Below are 15,076 nucleotides of genomic sequence, written 5' to 3'. Positions count from 1 at the left end.
AAAGTCCCATGATAGGTCATCTGCAAGTTGAGGAACAAGGAATCCAGTGGTGGATCAGTCAGAGTCCCAAAGCCTCACAAGTAGGGAAGCCGACAGTGCAGCCTTCAGTCTGTGGCCAAAGGCCCAAGAGCCCCTGCCAAACCACTGGTGTAAATCCAAGAGTCCAAAAGCTGAAGAACTTGGAGTCCAATGTTCGAGGGCAGGAAGCATCTAGCACAGGAGAAAGAGGAATCTTGGAAGACTCAGCCAGTCTAGCCATGCTGGCACCTGATTAGATGGTTCCCACCCAGATTGAGAGTGGGTTTGCCTCTCCCAATCCACGGACTCAAATGTGGATCTCCTTTGGTTAACACCCACATAGACATACCCAGGAACAGTACTTTGCATCCTTCAATCCAGTCAATTTGACAATATTAACCATTATAGTGTTCTTTACACATGAAGTTTTTTTTACTTCATTTAAATCGTTTATTGGTTTGCATACAAAAAATGCACCCATTTTTAGATTAGTGAATTTGACAAATGTACATGCCATTGTAACCACTATCACTACAAGCAAGATATAGAGCATTTTCATGACTACAAAATTTTCTCTATCCCTTTGCCGTTGATCACCTACCCCATCTTTAGTTCCTGGAAATCATTGATCTGCTTTCTGTCATTAATAATGAGATATAAATGAAATGACAGAGTGTGCACACTTTTATATCTGGCTTCTTTCACTCAGCAAATTGTTTTAAGATTCATCTAAGTTGTTGCATGTCTCATTAGTTTGCTCCTTTTTATAGCTGTACAGTAGAATCCCATTGTATAGATATACCATATTTTGTTTATTCATTCACCAGTCGAAAGACATTTAGATTATTTCCAGTTTGGGATAATTATAATGAAGCTATTGTGAATATTTGTTTACAAGTGTTTTTATGGCCATGTTTTCATTTCTCTTGGGTAAATACCTATAATGGAATTGCTGAGTTATATAGCAATTAGTGTATGGTTAACTTTATAGGAAATATATATGGTTAGTGTATGATTAACTTTATAAGAAACCGCCAGACAAATTTGCCAGAGTGGTTGTTAAGTGTCTCATCCCACTAACAATGGAGAAGAGTTCCCATTGCTCTACATCCTCATCAACACTTAAAATGGTGAAAATGCTTTAAATTGTTAATATTTTGGTCATTTTAATAGGTATGTAATGGCATTTCATTGTGATTGTAACTTGTACTTCTCTAATGAGTAATGTTGTTGAGTATACTTTTTCATGTGTTTCTTGGCCATTTGAATATTATCTTTTGTGACAAATATTGCAAACATAGTAGCTGAAGACAAATTATTTACTTTGCTCACAAAATGGCAATTTGATCAGAGCTTGTTGAAGACAACTAAATGTCTGCTCTGCACGGCATCAACCAGGGCAACTTGAAGGCTGAGGGTAATTCAGCAGCCGGGAACTGAAATCATCTGAAGACTCACTCATTCCTGTGTCTGAAGTTGATGCTGGTCCTCAGCTGCATCTCGAGGGAGACCATTGGCCAGAACACCTCCTCATGGCCTCTCCATGTAGCTGTTTGGCCTGCTGGGTTCCAAAAGCATCCCAAGAGAACGAAGTGGAAGTTCATGGTGTCTTATGACCTAGCCTCAGTCAGAGCGTTACTTTCACAATACGCTAATGGTTGAGGCAGTCACTCAGGTGCAAGGGGAGGGGACATAGCCACCACCTCTCAATGGAAGAAGCGTCAGCATCATGTCTGGGAAAAAAACTTGTGGAATGGACTATACTGTGGGGATATCTTTGGAAAATACAATCTGTCACATGTCTGTCCAAATCTTTTACTCATTGCTTTGTGTTGTTTTCTTATTATCCAGTTAAAATCTTTAAGTTTTCTGCAAATGAGTCCTTTTTCTGTCTGAAGCTTGACTTTTCATTTTCTTCATGGTGTCTCAGAAAGAGTAAACATTTTTCATTCGAACGAAGCCCATCTATCGATTTTGTCTTTTAAGGTAGTACTTTTTGTTTCCTGCCTAAAACATTTTTGCCTACCCCAGGCTCTTCAATATTTTCCTGTATAGTTTTTTTAGTTTTAGTGTTTATGTCTAGATTTCTAATTCATTTCAGGTGAACTTTTTTTTATTACTATACTTTAAGTTTTAGGGTACATGTGCACAACGTGCAGGTTAGTTACATATCTATACATGTGTCATGTTGGTGTGCTGAACCCAGTAACTCGTCATTTAACATTAGGTGTATCTCCAAATGCTATCCCTCCCCCACCCCCCCCGACAACAGGCCCCGGTATGTGATGTTCCCCTTCCTGTGTCCATGTGTTCTCATTGTTCAATTCCCACCTATGAGTGAGAACATGTGTGTTTGGTTTTTTGTCCTTGCAATAGTTTGCTGAGAATGATGGTTTCCAGCTTCATCCATGTCCCTACAAAGGACATGAACTCATCCTTTTTTATGGCTGCATAGTATTCCATGCTATATATGTGCCACATATTCTTAATCCATTCTATCATTGTTGGACATTTGGGTTGGTTCCAAGTCTTTGCCATTGTGAATAGTGCCACAATAAACATACATGTGCATGTGTCTTTATAGCAGCATGATTTATAATCCTTTGGGTATATACCCAGTAATGGGATGGCTGGGTCAAATGGTATTTCTAGTTCTAGATCCCTGAGGAATCGCCACACTGACTTCCACAAGGGTTGAACTAGTTTACAGTCCCACCAACAGTGTAAAAGCGTTCCTGTTTCTCCACATCCTCTCCAGCACCTGTTGTTTCCTGACTTTTTAATGATTGCCATTCTAACTGGTGTGAGATGGTATCTCATTGAGCTTTTGATTTGCATTTCTCTGATGGCCAGTGATGATGAGCATTTTTTCTTGTGTCTTTTGGCTGCATAAATGTCTTCTTTTGAGGAGTGTCTGTTCATATCCTTCGCCCACTTGTTGACGGGCTTGTTTTTTTCTTATAAATTTGTTTGAGTTCATTGTAGATTTTGGATATTAGCCCTTTGTCAGATGAGTAGATTGCAAAAATTTTCTCCTATTCTGTAGGTGCCTGTTCACTCTGATGGTAGTTTCTTTTGCTGTGCAGAAGCTCTTTAGTTTAATTAGATCCCATTTGTCAATTTTGGCTTTTGTTGCCATTGCTTTTGGTGTTTTAGACATGAAGTCCTTGCCCATGCTTATGTCCTGAATGGTATTGCCTAGGTTTTCTTCTAGGGTTTTTATGGTTTTAGGTCTAAGATTTAAGTCTTTAATCCATCTTGAATTAATTTTTGTATAAGATGTAAGGAAGGGATCCAGTTTCAGCTTTCTCCATATGGCTAGCCAGTTTTCCCAGCACCATTTATTAAATAGGGAATCGTTTCCCCATTTCTTGTTTTTGTCAGGTTTGTCAAAGATCAGATGGTTGTAGATATGTGGCATTATTTCTGAGGGCTCTGTTCTGTTCCATTGGTCTACATCTCTGTTTTGGTACCAGTACCATGCTGTTTTGGTCACTGCAGCCTTGTAGTATAGTTTGAAGTCAGGTAGCATGACGCCTCCAGCTTTGTTCTTTTGGCTTAGGATTGTCTTGGCAATGCGGGCTCTTTTTTGGTTCCATATGAACTTTAAAGTAGTTTTTTCCAATTCTGTGAAGAAAGTCATTGGTAGCTTAATGGGGATGGCATTGAATCTATAAATTACCTTGGGCAGTATGGCCATTTTCACGATATTGATTCTTCCTATCCGTGAGCATGCAATGTTCTTCCATTTGTTTGTATCCTCTTTTATTTCGTTGAGCAGTGGTTTGTAGTTCTCCTTGAAGAGGGCCTTCACATCCCTTGTAAGTTGGATTCCTAGGCATTTTATTCTCTTTGAAGCAATTTTGAATGGGAGTTCACTCATGATTTGGCTCTCTGTTTGTCTGTTATTGGTGTATAAGAATGCTTGTGATTTTTGCACATTGATTTTGTATCCTGAGACTTTGCTGAAGTTGCTTATCAGCTTAAGGAGATTTTGGGCTGAGACAGTGGAATTTTCTAAATATACAATCATGTCATTGGCAAATAGGGACAATTTGACTTCCTCTTTTCCTAACTGAATACCCTTTATTTCCTTCTCCTGCCTAATTGCCCTGGCCAGAACTTCCAACACTATATTTAATAGGAGTGATGAGAGAGGGCATCCCTGTCTTATGCCAGTTTTCAGAGGGAATGCTTCTAATTTTTGCCCATTCAGTATGATATTGGCTGTGGGTTTGTCATAGATAGCTCTTATTATTTTGAGATACGTCCCATCAATACCGAATTTATTGAGAGTTTTTAGCATGAAGGTTGTTGAATTTTGTCAAAGGCCTTTTCTGCATCTATTGAGATAATCATATGGTTTTTGTCGTTGGTTCTGTTTATATGCTGGATTATGTTTATTGATTTGCATATGTTGAACCAGCCTTGCATCCCAGGGATGAAGCCCAGTTAATCATGGTGGATAAGCTTTTTGATGTGCTGCTGGATTCGGATTGCCAGTATTTTATTGAGGATTTTTGCATCGATGTTCATCAGGGATATTGGTCTAAAATTCTCTTTTTTTGTTGTGTCTCTGCTAGGCTTTGGTATCAGGACGATGCTGGCCTCATAAAATGAGTTAGGGAGGATTCCCTCTTTTTCTATTGATTGGAATAGTTTCAGAAGGAAGGGTAGCAGCTCCTCCTTGTACCTCTGGTAGAATCTGGCTGTGAATCCATCTGGTCCTGGACTTTTTTGGTTGGTAAGCTATTAATTATTGCCTCAATTTCAGAGCCTGTATTGGTCTATTGAGAGATTCAACTTCTTCCTGGTTTAGTCTTTGGAGGGTGTATGTGTCGAGGAATTTATCCATTTCTTCTAGGTTTTCTAGTTTATTTGCATAGAGGTGTTTATAGTATTCTCTGATGGTAGTTTGCATTTCTGTGGGATTGGTGGTGATATCCCAGTTATCATTTTTTATTGCGTCTATTTGATTCTTCTCTCTTTTCTTCTTTATTAGTCTTGCTAGCAGTCTATCAATTTTGTTGATCTTTTCAAAAAACCAGCTCCTGGATTCATTGATTTTTTTGAAGGGTTTTTTGAGTCTCTATTTCCTTCAGTTCTGCTCTGCTCTTAGTTATTTCTTGCCTTCTGCTAGCTTTTGAATGTGTTTGCTCTTGCTTCTCTAGTTCTTTTAATTGTGATGTTAGGGTGTCAATTTTAGATGTTTCCTGCTTTCTCTTGTGGGCATTTAGTGCTATAAATTTCCCTCTACACACTGCTTTGAATGTGTCCCAGAGATTCTGGTATGTCGTGTCTTTGTTCTCGTTGGTTTCAAAGAACATCTTTATTTCTGCCTTCATTTTGTTATGTACCCAGTAGTCATTCAGGAGCAGGTTTTTCAGTTTCCAAGTAGTTGAGCAGTTTTGAGTGAGTTTCTTAATCCTGAGTTCTAGTTTGATTGCACTGTGGTCTGAGAGACAGTTTGTTATAATTTCTGTTCTTTTACATTTTGCTAAGGAGTACTTTAGTTCCAAGTATGTGGTCAATTTTGGAATAAGTGCGGTGTGGTGCTGAGAAGAATGTATATTCTGTTGATGTGGCATGGAGAGTTCTGTAGATGTCTATTAGGTCTGCTTGGTGCAGAGCTGAGTTCAATTCCTGGATATCCTTGTTAACTTTCTGTCTCATTGATCTGTCTAATGTTGACAGTGGGGTGTTAAAGTATCCCATTATTATTGTGTGGGAGTCTAAGTCTCTGTGTAGGTCTGTAAGGACTTGCTTTATGAATCTGGGTGCTCCTGTATTGGGTGCATATATATTTAGGATAGTTAGCTCTTCTTGTTGAATTGATCCCTTTACCATTCTGTAATGGCCTTCTTTGTCTCTTTTGATCTTTGTTGGTTTAAAGTCTGTTTTATCAGAGACTAGGATTGCAACCCCTGCCTTTTTTTGTTTTCCATTTGCTTGGTAGATCTTCCTCCCTCTCTTTATTTTGAGCCTATGTGTGTCTCTGCACGTGAGATGGGTCTCCTGAATACAGCACACTGATGGGTCTTGACTCTTTATCCAATTTGCCAGTCTGTGTCTTTTAACTGGAGCATTTAGCCCATTTACAATTAAGGTTAATATTGTTGTGTGTGAATTTGATCCTGCCATTATGATGTTAGCTGGTTATTTTGCTCATTAGTTGATGCAGTTTCTTCCTAGCCTTGATGGTCTTTACAATTTGGCATGTTTTTGCAATGGCTGGTACCAGTTGTTCCTTTCCATGTTTAGTGCTTCCTTCAGGAACTCTTGTAGGGCAGGCCTGGTGGTGACAAAATCTCTCATCATTTGCTTGTCTGTAAAGGATTTTGTTTCTCCTTCACTTATGAAGCTTAGTTTGGCTGGCTATGAAATTCTGGGCTGAAAATTCTTTTCTTTAAGAATGTTGAATATTGGCCCCCACTCTCTTCTGGCTTGTAGAGTTTCTGCCGAGAGATCAGCTGTTAGTGTGATGGGCTTCCCTTTGTGGGTAACCCAACCTTTCTGTCTGGCTGCCCTTAACATTTTTTCCTTCATTTCAACTTTGGTGAATCTGACAATTATGTGTCTTGGAGTTGCTCTTCTCGAGGAGTATCCTTGTGGCGTTCTGTGATTTTCCTGAATTTGAATGTTGGCCTGCCTTGCTAGATTGGGGAAGTTCTCCAGTATGATATCCTGCAGAGTGTTTTCCAACTTGTTTCCATTCTCCCCGTCACTTTCAGGTACACCAATCAGACGTAGATTTGGTCTTTTCACATAGTCCCATATTTCTTGGAGGCTTTGTTCATTTCTTTTTATTCTTTTTTCTCTAAACTTCCCTTCTCGCTTCATTTCATTCATTTGATCTTCCATTACTGATACCCTTTCTTCCAGTTGATCTATTCGGCTACTGAGGCTTGTGCATTTGTCACATGGTTCTCGTGCCTTGGTTTTCAGCTCCATCAGGTCCTTTAAGGACTTCTCTGCATTGGTTATTCTAGTTAGCCATTCGTCTAATTTTTTTTCAAGGTTTTTAACTTCTTTGCCATGGGTTTGAACTTCCTCCTTTAGCTCGGAGTAGTCTGATCGTCTGAAGCCTTCTTCTCTCAACTCGTCAAAGTCATTCTCTGTCCAACTTTGTTCCGTTGCTGGTGAGGAGCTGCGTTCCTTTGGAGGAGGAGAGGCACTCTGATTTTTAGAATTTCCAGTTTTTCTGCTCTGTTTTTTCCCATCTTTGTGGTTTTATCTACCTTTGGTCTTTGATGATGGTGACGTACAGATGGGGTTTTGGTGTGGATGTCCTTTCTGTTTTTTAGTTTTCCTTCTAACAGTCAGGACCCTCAGCTGCAGGTCTGTTGGAGTTTGCTGGAAGTCCACTCCAGACCCTGTTTGCCTGGGTATCAGCAGTGGAGGCTGCAGAACAGCGGATATTGGTGAACATCAAATGTTGCTGCCTGATCATTCCTCTGGAAGTTTTGTCTCAGAGGAGTACCCAGCCGTGTGAGGTGTCAGTCTGCCCCTACTAGGAGGTGCCTCCCAGTTACACTACTCGGGGGTCAGGGACCTGCTTGAGGAGGCAGTCTGTCCATTCTCAGATCTCCAGCTGCATGCTGGGAGAACCACTACTCTCTTCAAAGCTGTCAGACAGGGACATTTAAATCTACAGAGGATTCTGCTGTCTTTTGTTTGGCAATGCCCTACCCCCAGAAGTGGAGTCTACAGAGGCAGGCAGGCCTCCTTGAGCTGCAGTGGGCTCTACCCAGTTTGAGCTTCCAGGCCGCTTTGTTTACCTAGTCAAGCCTCAGCAATGGCGGGCACCCCTCCCCTAGCCTCACTGCCGCCTTGCAGTTTGATTTCAGACTGCTGAGCTAACAATGAGTGAGGCTCCGTGGGCGTAGGACCCTTCGAGCCAGGTGCAGGATATAATCTCTTGGTGTGCCGTTTGCTAAGACTGTTGGAAAAGCGCAGTATTGGGGTGGGAGTGACCTGATTTGCCAGGTGCCATCTGTCACCCCTTTCTTTGACTAGGAAAGGGAATTCCCTGACCCTTTGCACTTCCCAGGTGAGGCAATGCCTCTCCCTGCTTCGGCTCATGCTCAGTGCGCTGCACCCACTGTCCTGCACCCACTTTCTGACACTCCCCAGTGGGATGAACTCAGTACCTCAGTTGGAAATGCAGAAATCACCTGTCTTCTGCATCGCTCACGCTGGGAGCTGTAGACTGGAGGTGCTTCTATTAGGCCATCTTGGCTCCACCCCGCTCAAGTGAACTTTTTTATATGATGTGAAGCAATGGTTGAATTTCATTGTTTTCTCTTATGCACATCCAGTTGTTCAGTACTATTTTTGAAAAGACTATGCTTTTGCCATTGTATTACCCCAGCAACTTTTCAAAAATCAATTTTATGTGGTTGTTCCTTTATTCTAAATGCCTAACTTTATACCAATACCACACTGTCTTAATTACTATAGCTTCATATGCAGTCTGAACATCAGGTAATAGAATTCTTTACCTGTATGCTTCTCTTTTAAAATTATTTTCACTATTCTAAATTCTTCGATTTCCATATACATTTTAGAATCACCTAATCTGCACACACACACACCCCCCTGCTGAGATCTTAATTGGGTTTGTGTTGAATCTGTAAGTCAATGTTGGAAGAATAGACTTTTTAATGAAATTATATTTTCTAATCCAAGAATATAGTATATATCTCCATTTATTTAGGTCTTTATCTCAAAAAAATTGTGCAGCTGTAGTGCAGTATCAGGTATCCCAGGACTACCCTTAGGCTTAATGATTAGCTAAAATGATTCACAGGACTCAAAAATTGTTATGGTTATTGTTATTCCAGTGAAAGATACAGAGTAAAATCAGCAAAGGGAAAAGGCACAGAGGGCAAAGTATGAAGGAAACCTGGAGCAACCTTCTCAGGGATGCACTTAATTTCCCCAACAACAATGTGTGACTCCACATACAAAGTGTTGCCAACCAGGGAGGCTCACCCAGGTTTGAGTGTCCAGAGTACTTATGGGGCGGGAAGATGGTCAGTTATGTGGGCACAGAGTGCCTTTGTGACTGGCCTCAGCTGCTCAGACAGCCACTGAGATGCTCAGCTACTATTACTCCTTTATGCTGTTCGTGTGGTAAGTTGCACTGATTGAGTTTGACTTTTAAACCAAGCTCCCATTCTTAGCATAAAGCCCACTTGTTCAAAAGCTTTTATTGTTCTTGTCTATTGCTAGATTCAGTTTGCTAATCTTTTTGTGTCTGCGTTAAGACTACCCTGCTGTGCTAGTGCTGTGGTCTGGAAAGTGCCCCCCAGTGGAAAGCTGGGTGATCGCAGGACCCACCTCCTTTGTTTCTCTTCCAGGTGTCACAGTCCTGGGCTGCCCATTCTTCAACATCTGAAAACATTTCTTTCATATGTTTTGCTTCTTTCTTCTATTTGTTTGCAGTGGGAGGGCAGGTCCAATTCAGTTATTCTGTCATTTTGGAACTAGACATTTTTAGATAAAAATAATTTTTGAAAAAAACAATAATGAATAACACGACTTTTATTAAAATGTTCAGATTGTGTCAGTAACCACTGTATTTTTTAAATCTTTATTTTAGCACAATATAAGGATTTGTGGGCTGAATTTCAGACCACAGTTAAGGTGAGTTTTGCGTGTGTCTGTTGCCTCCATATAAATATCATATTTCCAAAAATGTTTACCTACCTAATAAGTGTGTGTGCTTCTGTGTCTGTGTGCACCTGCATGCACACACATTAGGGTGGAAATTCACACTAGCTCTGTCACTCCCCTGCAGTCCTAGATGCTACTGTGACCACCACCTCCTAAAATGTGTCTTTTTTTTTTTTTTTACCAAACGTCACTATGAAATCTTAATTCTTTGGGAAACTGTCTTCCCACTCTACCACTCAGTTAAGGTGGGAAAGACTGTTTTTTGCATGCCCCAAATGAACACATTTTGGTTCAGGACAAAGTTGTCAGTTCTGGACTCCTTACCTCTTCATGTTTTACCAGTGCAACATCTGCACCCTCCCCACTTCAGTCAGATAGGCTGGGGTCAAAATCCTGGCTCTGCCACTTTCTAAGTATTTAAAGTTCACACATAATCCTCATTTAAGTATTAAAACACTGGATTAGGAAAGCGTTAAAATATCTTTTTCACATGGAGCTGCGGAGGCCCAGAGGGTTTACGTAACTTGCCCAAGACCAAACAGTTCATGAACGTATGGGAATTTACAACCCAGATCCTGCCTCATTCCAAAGTTCCTTCTGTTAGGCTGAATCTCCTCTGCAGCTCTGTGCTTCTCTGAGGGTGAAACTAGCTTTTTATGCTGCCACCACCATGGCCACCATTATCCACTTAAAAATTTGAGTTCAGTGAGCATTCCATTATTCTTCTCACTTGATAATCCATTTTTCCAAGATTATGTACAGAACTTTGTGAATTGGCTGTGTACACATGCACTTATTTTTATGACTGATACCAATTATGCATATATAATATTTTTATTTTGGACGTGATCCACTTAGAATGTGTATTTATTTATGTTGTTGCAATTTATATTGACACACCCTAAAATGCCATTTCTTTAGATCTTGGTGGACAATGGTGAAGAGACCTTGCAAGACATAAAAAATCTAACAGACAAGCTGTGTGAAAGAGATGAAAAAATGCAGCATGTCAGTACATGGCTACAAGGGAGTCTCGAAGGGCTGCGTTTGCTTGTGGAACAGGAATCACCAATGGACCTTCTTAGTAAGCAACAGCTTAGAGCTTTGGTAACATGGGACTTCCTGCTATTTTACTATATAGCTGGTAACATCAAAAGAAGAAAAAAACGTGTCAATTAAGTGACTTAGTTATCCCCAATTATGCCACAAACATCCAATTGAATATTGATACTTATTTGGGGGTTGAATACTCTTGTAGTGTTATCCAATTCTGCCTTTCACCTAACAGAATTTTCTAGATAACTAAATCTTCTTTATAATTTTTTTAAAAAGTTTATTTTAAACATTTTTCCAGAGAAGGCTTTTTAAACTTTTACACATTTTTTAGTCCTCTTAAACAGAAGTTGAATATAATTTTACATTTTCTTCCTGAGTTTAGCATTAAAAATAGCAACTGTTACCTTCTCAGAAAAATCTAGTGATGGCTGCGGGGGCTTCTGAGACGTTAACACATCATATCTAACATGCTTGACTCATGAGCAAGCAGTTCAGTCTCTCCAGAGGTATATCAGCTTCATCCTCAATCTCCACAATAATGTCATGTTAGACACAGCCACAAAACTCTGTCCAGATTAGGGCAGTGGTGAGAATTGAAGGTGAGTCCTTGCACAGGTACAGCCCAGAGATCCCAGTGACAGAATCATCTGGGAAGATGGGATGTGGGGGTAGAGGGAGCTTGAAAGAAGGAAAGAGAACAGAGTTTAGAAGAGAGATGGAGTGATGAAACAAGAATAGTCATCTGGCAAGTGTACAAATCTATTTGTGGTTATCAAGGCTTAATTTTAAAGAGCATAATCACTAGATAAGCAATTTTGAAGGTAGGATGTAGAAAGTAAAATGGGATAAAAGCAAAAAGAGCTGGATGCAGTGACTCATGGTTATAATCCCAGCACTTTGGGAGGCTGAGGCAGGAGGATTGCTTGAGACCAAGTGTTCGAGACCAGCCTGAGCAACATAATGAGACCCTGTCTCTACAAAAATAATTTTAAAGTTTAGCAGGGTATGGTAGTGCCTCTACCTCAGCTACTCGGAAGGTTGAGATGGGAGAATTGCTTGAGCCTGGGAGGTCGAGGCTGCAGTTAGCCATGATTGTGCCACTGCACTCCAGCCTGGATGACAGTGAGACCCTGTCTTAAAATAAATGTAAAAAGAGGGATAGTGATACGATTAAAAACATTCCAGTATTTGGGAAAACCTGTGTTCTGGGGCATTGCTTTACAGAAGAAATAACATTTCAGTGGCCAATGAAGAACTTTGTGGGTAAACCCTCTTAGCTGCCAAGTCATTTTGATGGTCCTGCCTGGTGATCATGATGAGCCTGGTGATACTTATGATGTACGAATGCATAAAGGATCCCTTGTGGGCCTTGCTTCTATTTGTGTTTCCTTTGCTAGGCCAGACCATTCCTTCCAACTATAGATCAAGCAAAATTTTAAGAGCTAAATCAGAGATCTCTAAGTGTCAAGGGCGCTGTCTTCACATGAATTAATCTTCCATTTTTATCTGAAACCTGATGGAATCTTTGTGTTGCAAGAAATTTAAATAGACTCTTAGAGAAAGTTTCACTGAATTACTAATATCATATTTCCTTTTTCATATATTTTGAAGTATGATGGATAATCTATGACAAGTAGAGACTGGCAGTGTGGAAATAAAAAGACCACCCAAATGAGAATAAGCAGAGGCTGTTTATGCAGAGCTTGCTATAGCAATGGAGCCAGGCACTGTCTTAGTTCGTTCGGGCTACTATAACATTCTGTACACTGGGTAGCTTATAAATAACACAAATTTATTTCTCATAGTTCTGGAGGCTGGGAAGTCCAAGATCAAGGCACTGGCAGGTTTGGCTTCTGCTGAGGGCCCACTTTCTGGTTCATAGAATGGTGCTTCCTCACTGTGTCCTCAAATCATTTAAGGGGTAAGGCAACACTTTGGGGCCTCTTTGATAAGGGCACGAATCCCAAGACCTAATCACCTCCCAAAGGCCACACCTAATACACACTGGAGATTAGGTTTCAACATAGGAATTTTGGAGGAGACACAAACTCTCAGACCATAGCAGCCACGATTACTTGCTTTTCTCTTTTTTTCTTTTCTTTTTTTTTTTTTTTTTTGAGACAGGGCCTCTCACTCTGTTGCCCAGGCTGGACTGCAACCTCTGCCTCCTAGTCTCAAGCAATCCTCTCACCTCAGTCTCCCAAGTAGCAGGGACTACAGGCACGTGCCACTGTGCCTGGCTGCTGTGTGTGTGTGTGTGTGTGTGTGTTGGTGTGTATTTTGGAGACAAGGTTATGCCATGTTGCCCAGGCTGGTCTTGACCTCCTGAGCTCAAGCAATCCTCCTGCCTCAGCCTCCCAAAGTGCTGGGATTATATGTGTGTGCCATGGACCTATTGGACTAAACAAAGTGGGGTGAACGCGGGAATAAAAGACAAAGACAAGAGAGTGTATTTGGAAGAAGGGGTCAGGGAGCACCTTGCTTCTAGTGGACAAGGGCCCTGAACTTTACACAGCCCTCTGTATTTATTAAGAAAAAGAGATAGCGAGGCGTGTGGGGGTGGGGGTAGGGGGTGATTGTCAGCCAGCAGCTTGATTCACAGCAGGCTTGCAAGACTGCATTCTTAGAACAATAGGCGCTAGATTTCTCAATAGATAACTTCAAGGAACCCAGTGCCAGGGAGTGAGGCCCTCAGCAAACCTTTTGGTGGCAGGGCAGTGTGAGTTTGCTCACATCCTGCGTTCATGATAAACAGTTTGCTGTTTGGTCATATAGCCTCCAGCGGAATGCTGAGTTGGTCACCTCCCACAGGCCTTCGGCTCCCTACAGGTGTGAGCCACCATGCCAGCTAAGCTCTGCTTCTTACATGTTATCTAACCTCCACTCCTCAGTCTCCCCAGTTGTAAAATATTACTGATAACTAACTGGAGTTAGAAAACACCAGACCCATATTAGGCACTCATCAGATCCCTGAAACCTACCACCCTCCTGGGGAGGTGATAGTAAAGTTTGAATTTACTATTCAATTCCTTGGCCATCTCTGAGCCACCTGTAATCTCCCAGCTTTTGAATGTTCCCTGTTGAATGGGTTCTGCCACAGGACTTCCGGAGAAGCACTTATCTCAGTTCAGCACCCCTCTACTGTCCTCTTCTGGCCATGATAGTCACTGCAGCCCTGCAGGTCCTGCCTTCTCCAGGATCACTGCACTAGCTTCATTAACATTGGGCACTTTGGAGCCTGACATTGGAGCAGATATTACAGTGACAAAGTTGAATAAACCCCAGGCCCTGAACCTTAAAGTGCATACCCTGTGAGAAACAGACAATTGAAGAGCTGATTAAAATACACTGGATTCCTTCTAGAAAGTGGCTATCAGAGGGTAAAGCTCTGTCTTATTAGATGTTGGAGTACAGAGGGATATCTTCCCAAAGGAGAAGCACAGACATAAGCTGGTCAAGAACTGCAAGTAGCAAGGCTGAGCGGAGATCTGCTGGGGGAACCAACAAGCAAGAGTGTCGAATAGGCTTGTCAGAACGTTAAAGGCCAGACTTCTTCCTGAAAACTAATTACTAAAAACTTACTTTTTGCCTTAATTTTATTTCTTGTAAATCAAAGGTAAATAAGTTAATTCTTAGTGTATATGTAACCTAAACAGTAACTTAGTACAGTTATTTTTAAAGTAAAAAGAATTTTGTCTTAAAATTACAAAAGTCCTTGAGTATTACATCATATATTATGTTAGGTTACATAAATAATTTGTGTATTAACCAAATATCTTGATACATGGGCTATGGAAGACATTTTTAGGCTGAGGTACTTTAAAAGAAACATTAAAAAAATCAATTTATATAACTGTCAAAGTTATCTCTGTTATTGTGATGAGGGGCTTGATACAATCATCTACATTTTGATTAATTCTAGAAAAGCACCTCCTTATAATTAAAGCAGAATCAAAATTTCAGTGAGAAGAAAGAAAATCATTTGCCCAGTACTTGTCTCTTGGAAAAATTAAGATCTGAAATAGAAGGAGTTTAGATCAGTGGTTCTCAAACATTAGAATCACCTGGAGATTTTTTTTAAAACCCTGTGCTTGGCTGGGCGTGGTGGCCCATGCCTGTAATCCCAGTACTTTGGGAGGCTGAGGTGAGCAGATCACTTGAGGTCAGGAGTGCGAGACCAGCCTGGCCAACATGGTGAAACCCCATCTCTACTAAAAATACAAAAATTAGCTGGGTGTCATGGCGGGCACCTATAATCCCAGCTGCTTGGGAGGCTGAGGCATGAGAATCACTTGAACCCAGGAGGTGGAGGTTGCAGTGAGCC

The 15,076-nt window shown here is 40.9% G+C and overlaps 1 protein-coding gene across 1 annotated transcript in view; it reads left to right on the top strand.

The window, feature by feature from the left end:
- CCDC175 (coiled-coil domain containing 175) overlaps positions 1-15,076 on the top strand; it is a 71,761-nt gene that overhangs the window by 55,222 nt on the left and 1,463 nt on the right. The window contains exons 18-19 of the mRNA XM_002824805.4: positions 9,623-9,666; positions 10,618-10,780. Coding sequence (XP_002824851.3) covers positions 9,623-9,666; positions 10,618-10,780 — 207 coding nt within the window. The remainder of the gene's footprint in view (positions 1-9,622; positions 9,667-10,617; positions 10,781-15,076) is intronic.

Source organism: Pongo abelii, chromosome 15 (genome assembly GCF_028885655.2).
Source record: "Pongo abelii isolate AG06213 chromosome 15, NHGRI_mPonAbe1-v2.0_pri, whole genome shotgun sequence".
Taxonomy (NCBI): domain Eukaryota; kingdom Metazoa; phylum Chordata; class Mammalia; order Primates; family Hominidae; genus Pongo; species Pongo abelii.
The sequence above is the reverse complement of the archived record's forward strand: the minus strand, read 5'-3'. Positions and strand labels throughout refer to the sequence as shown.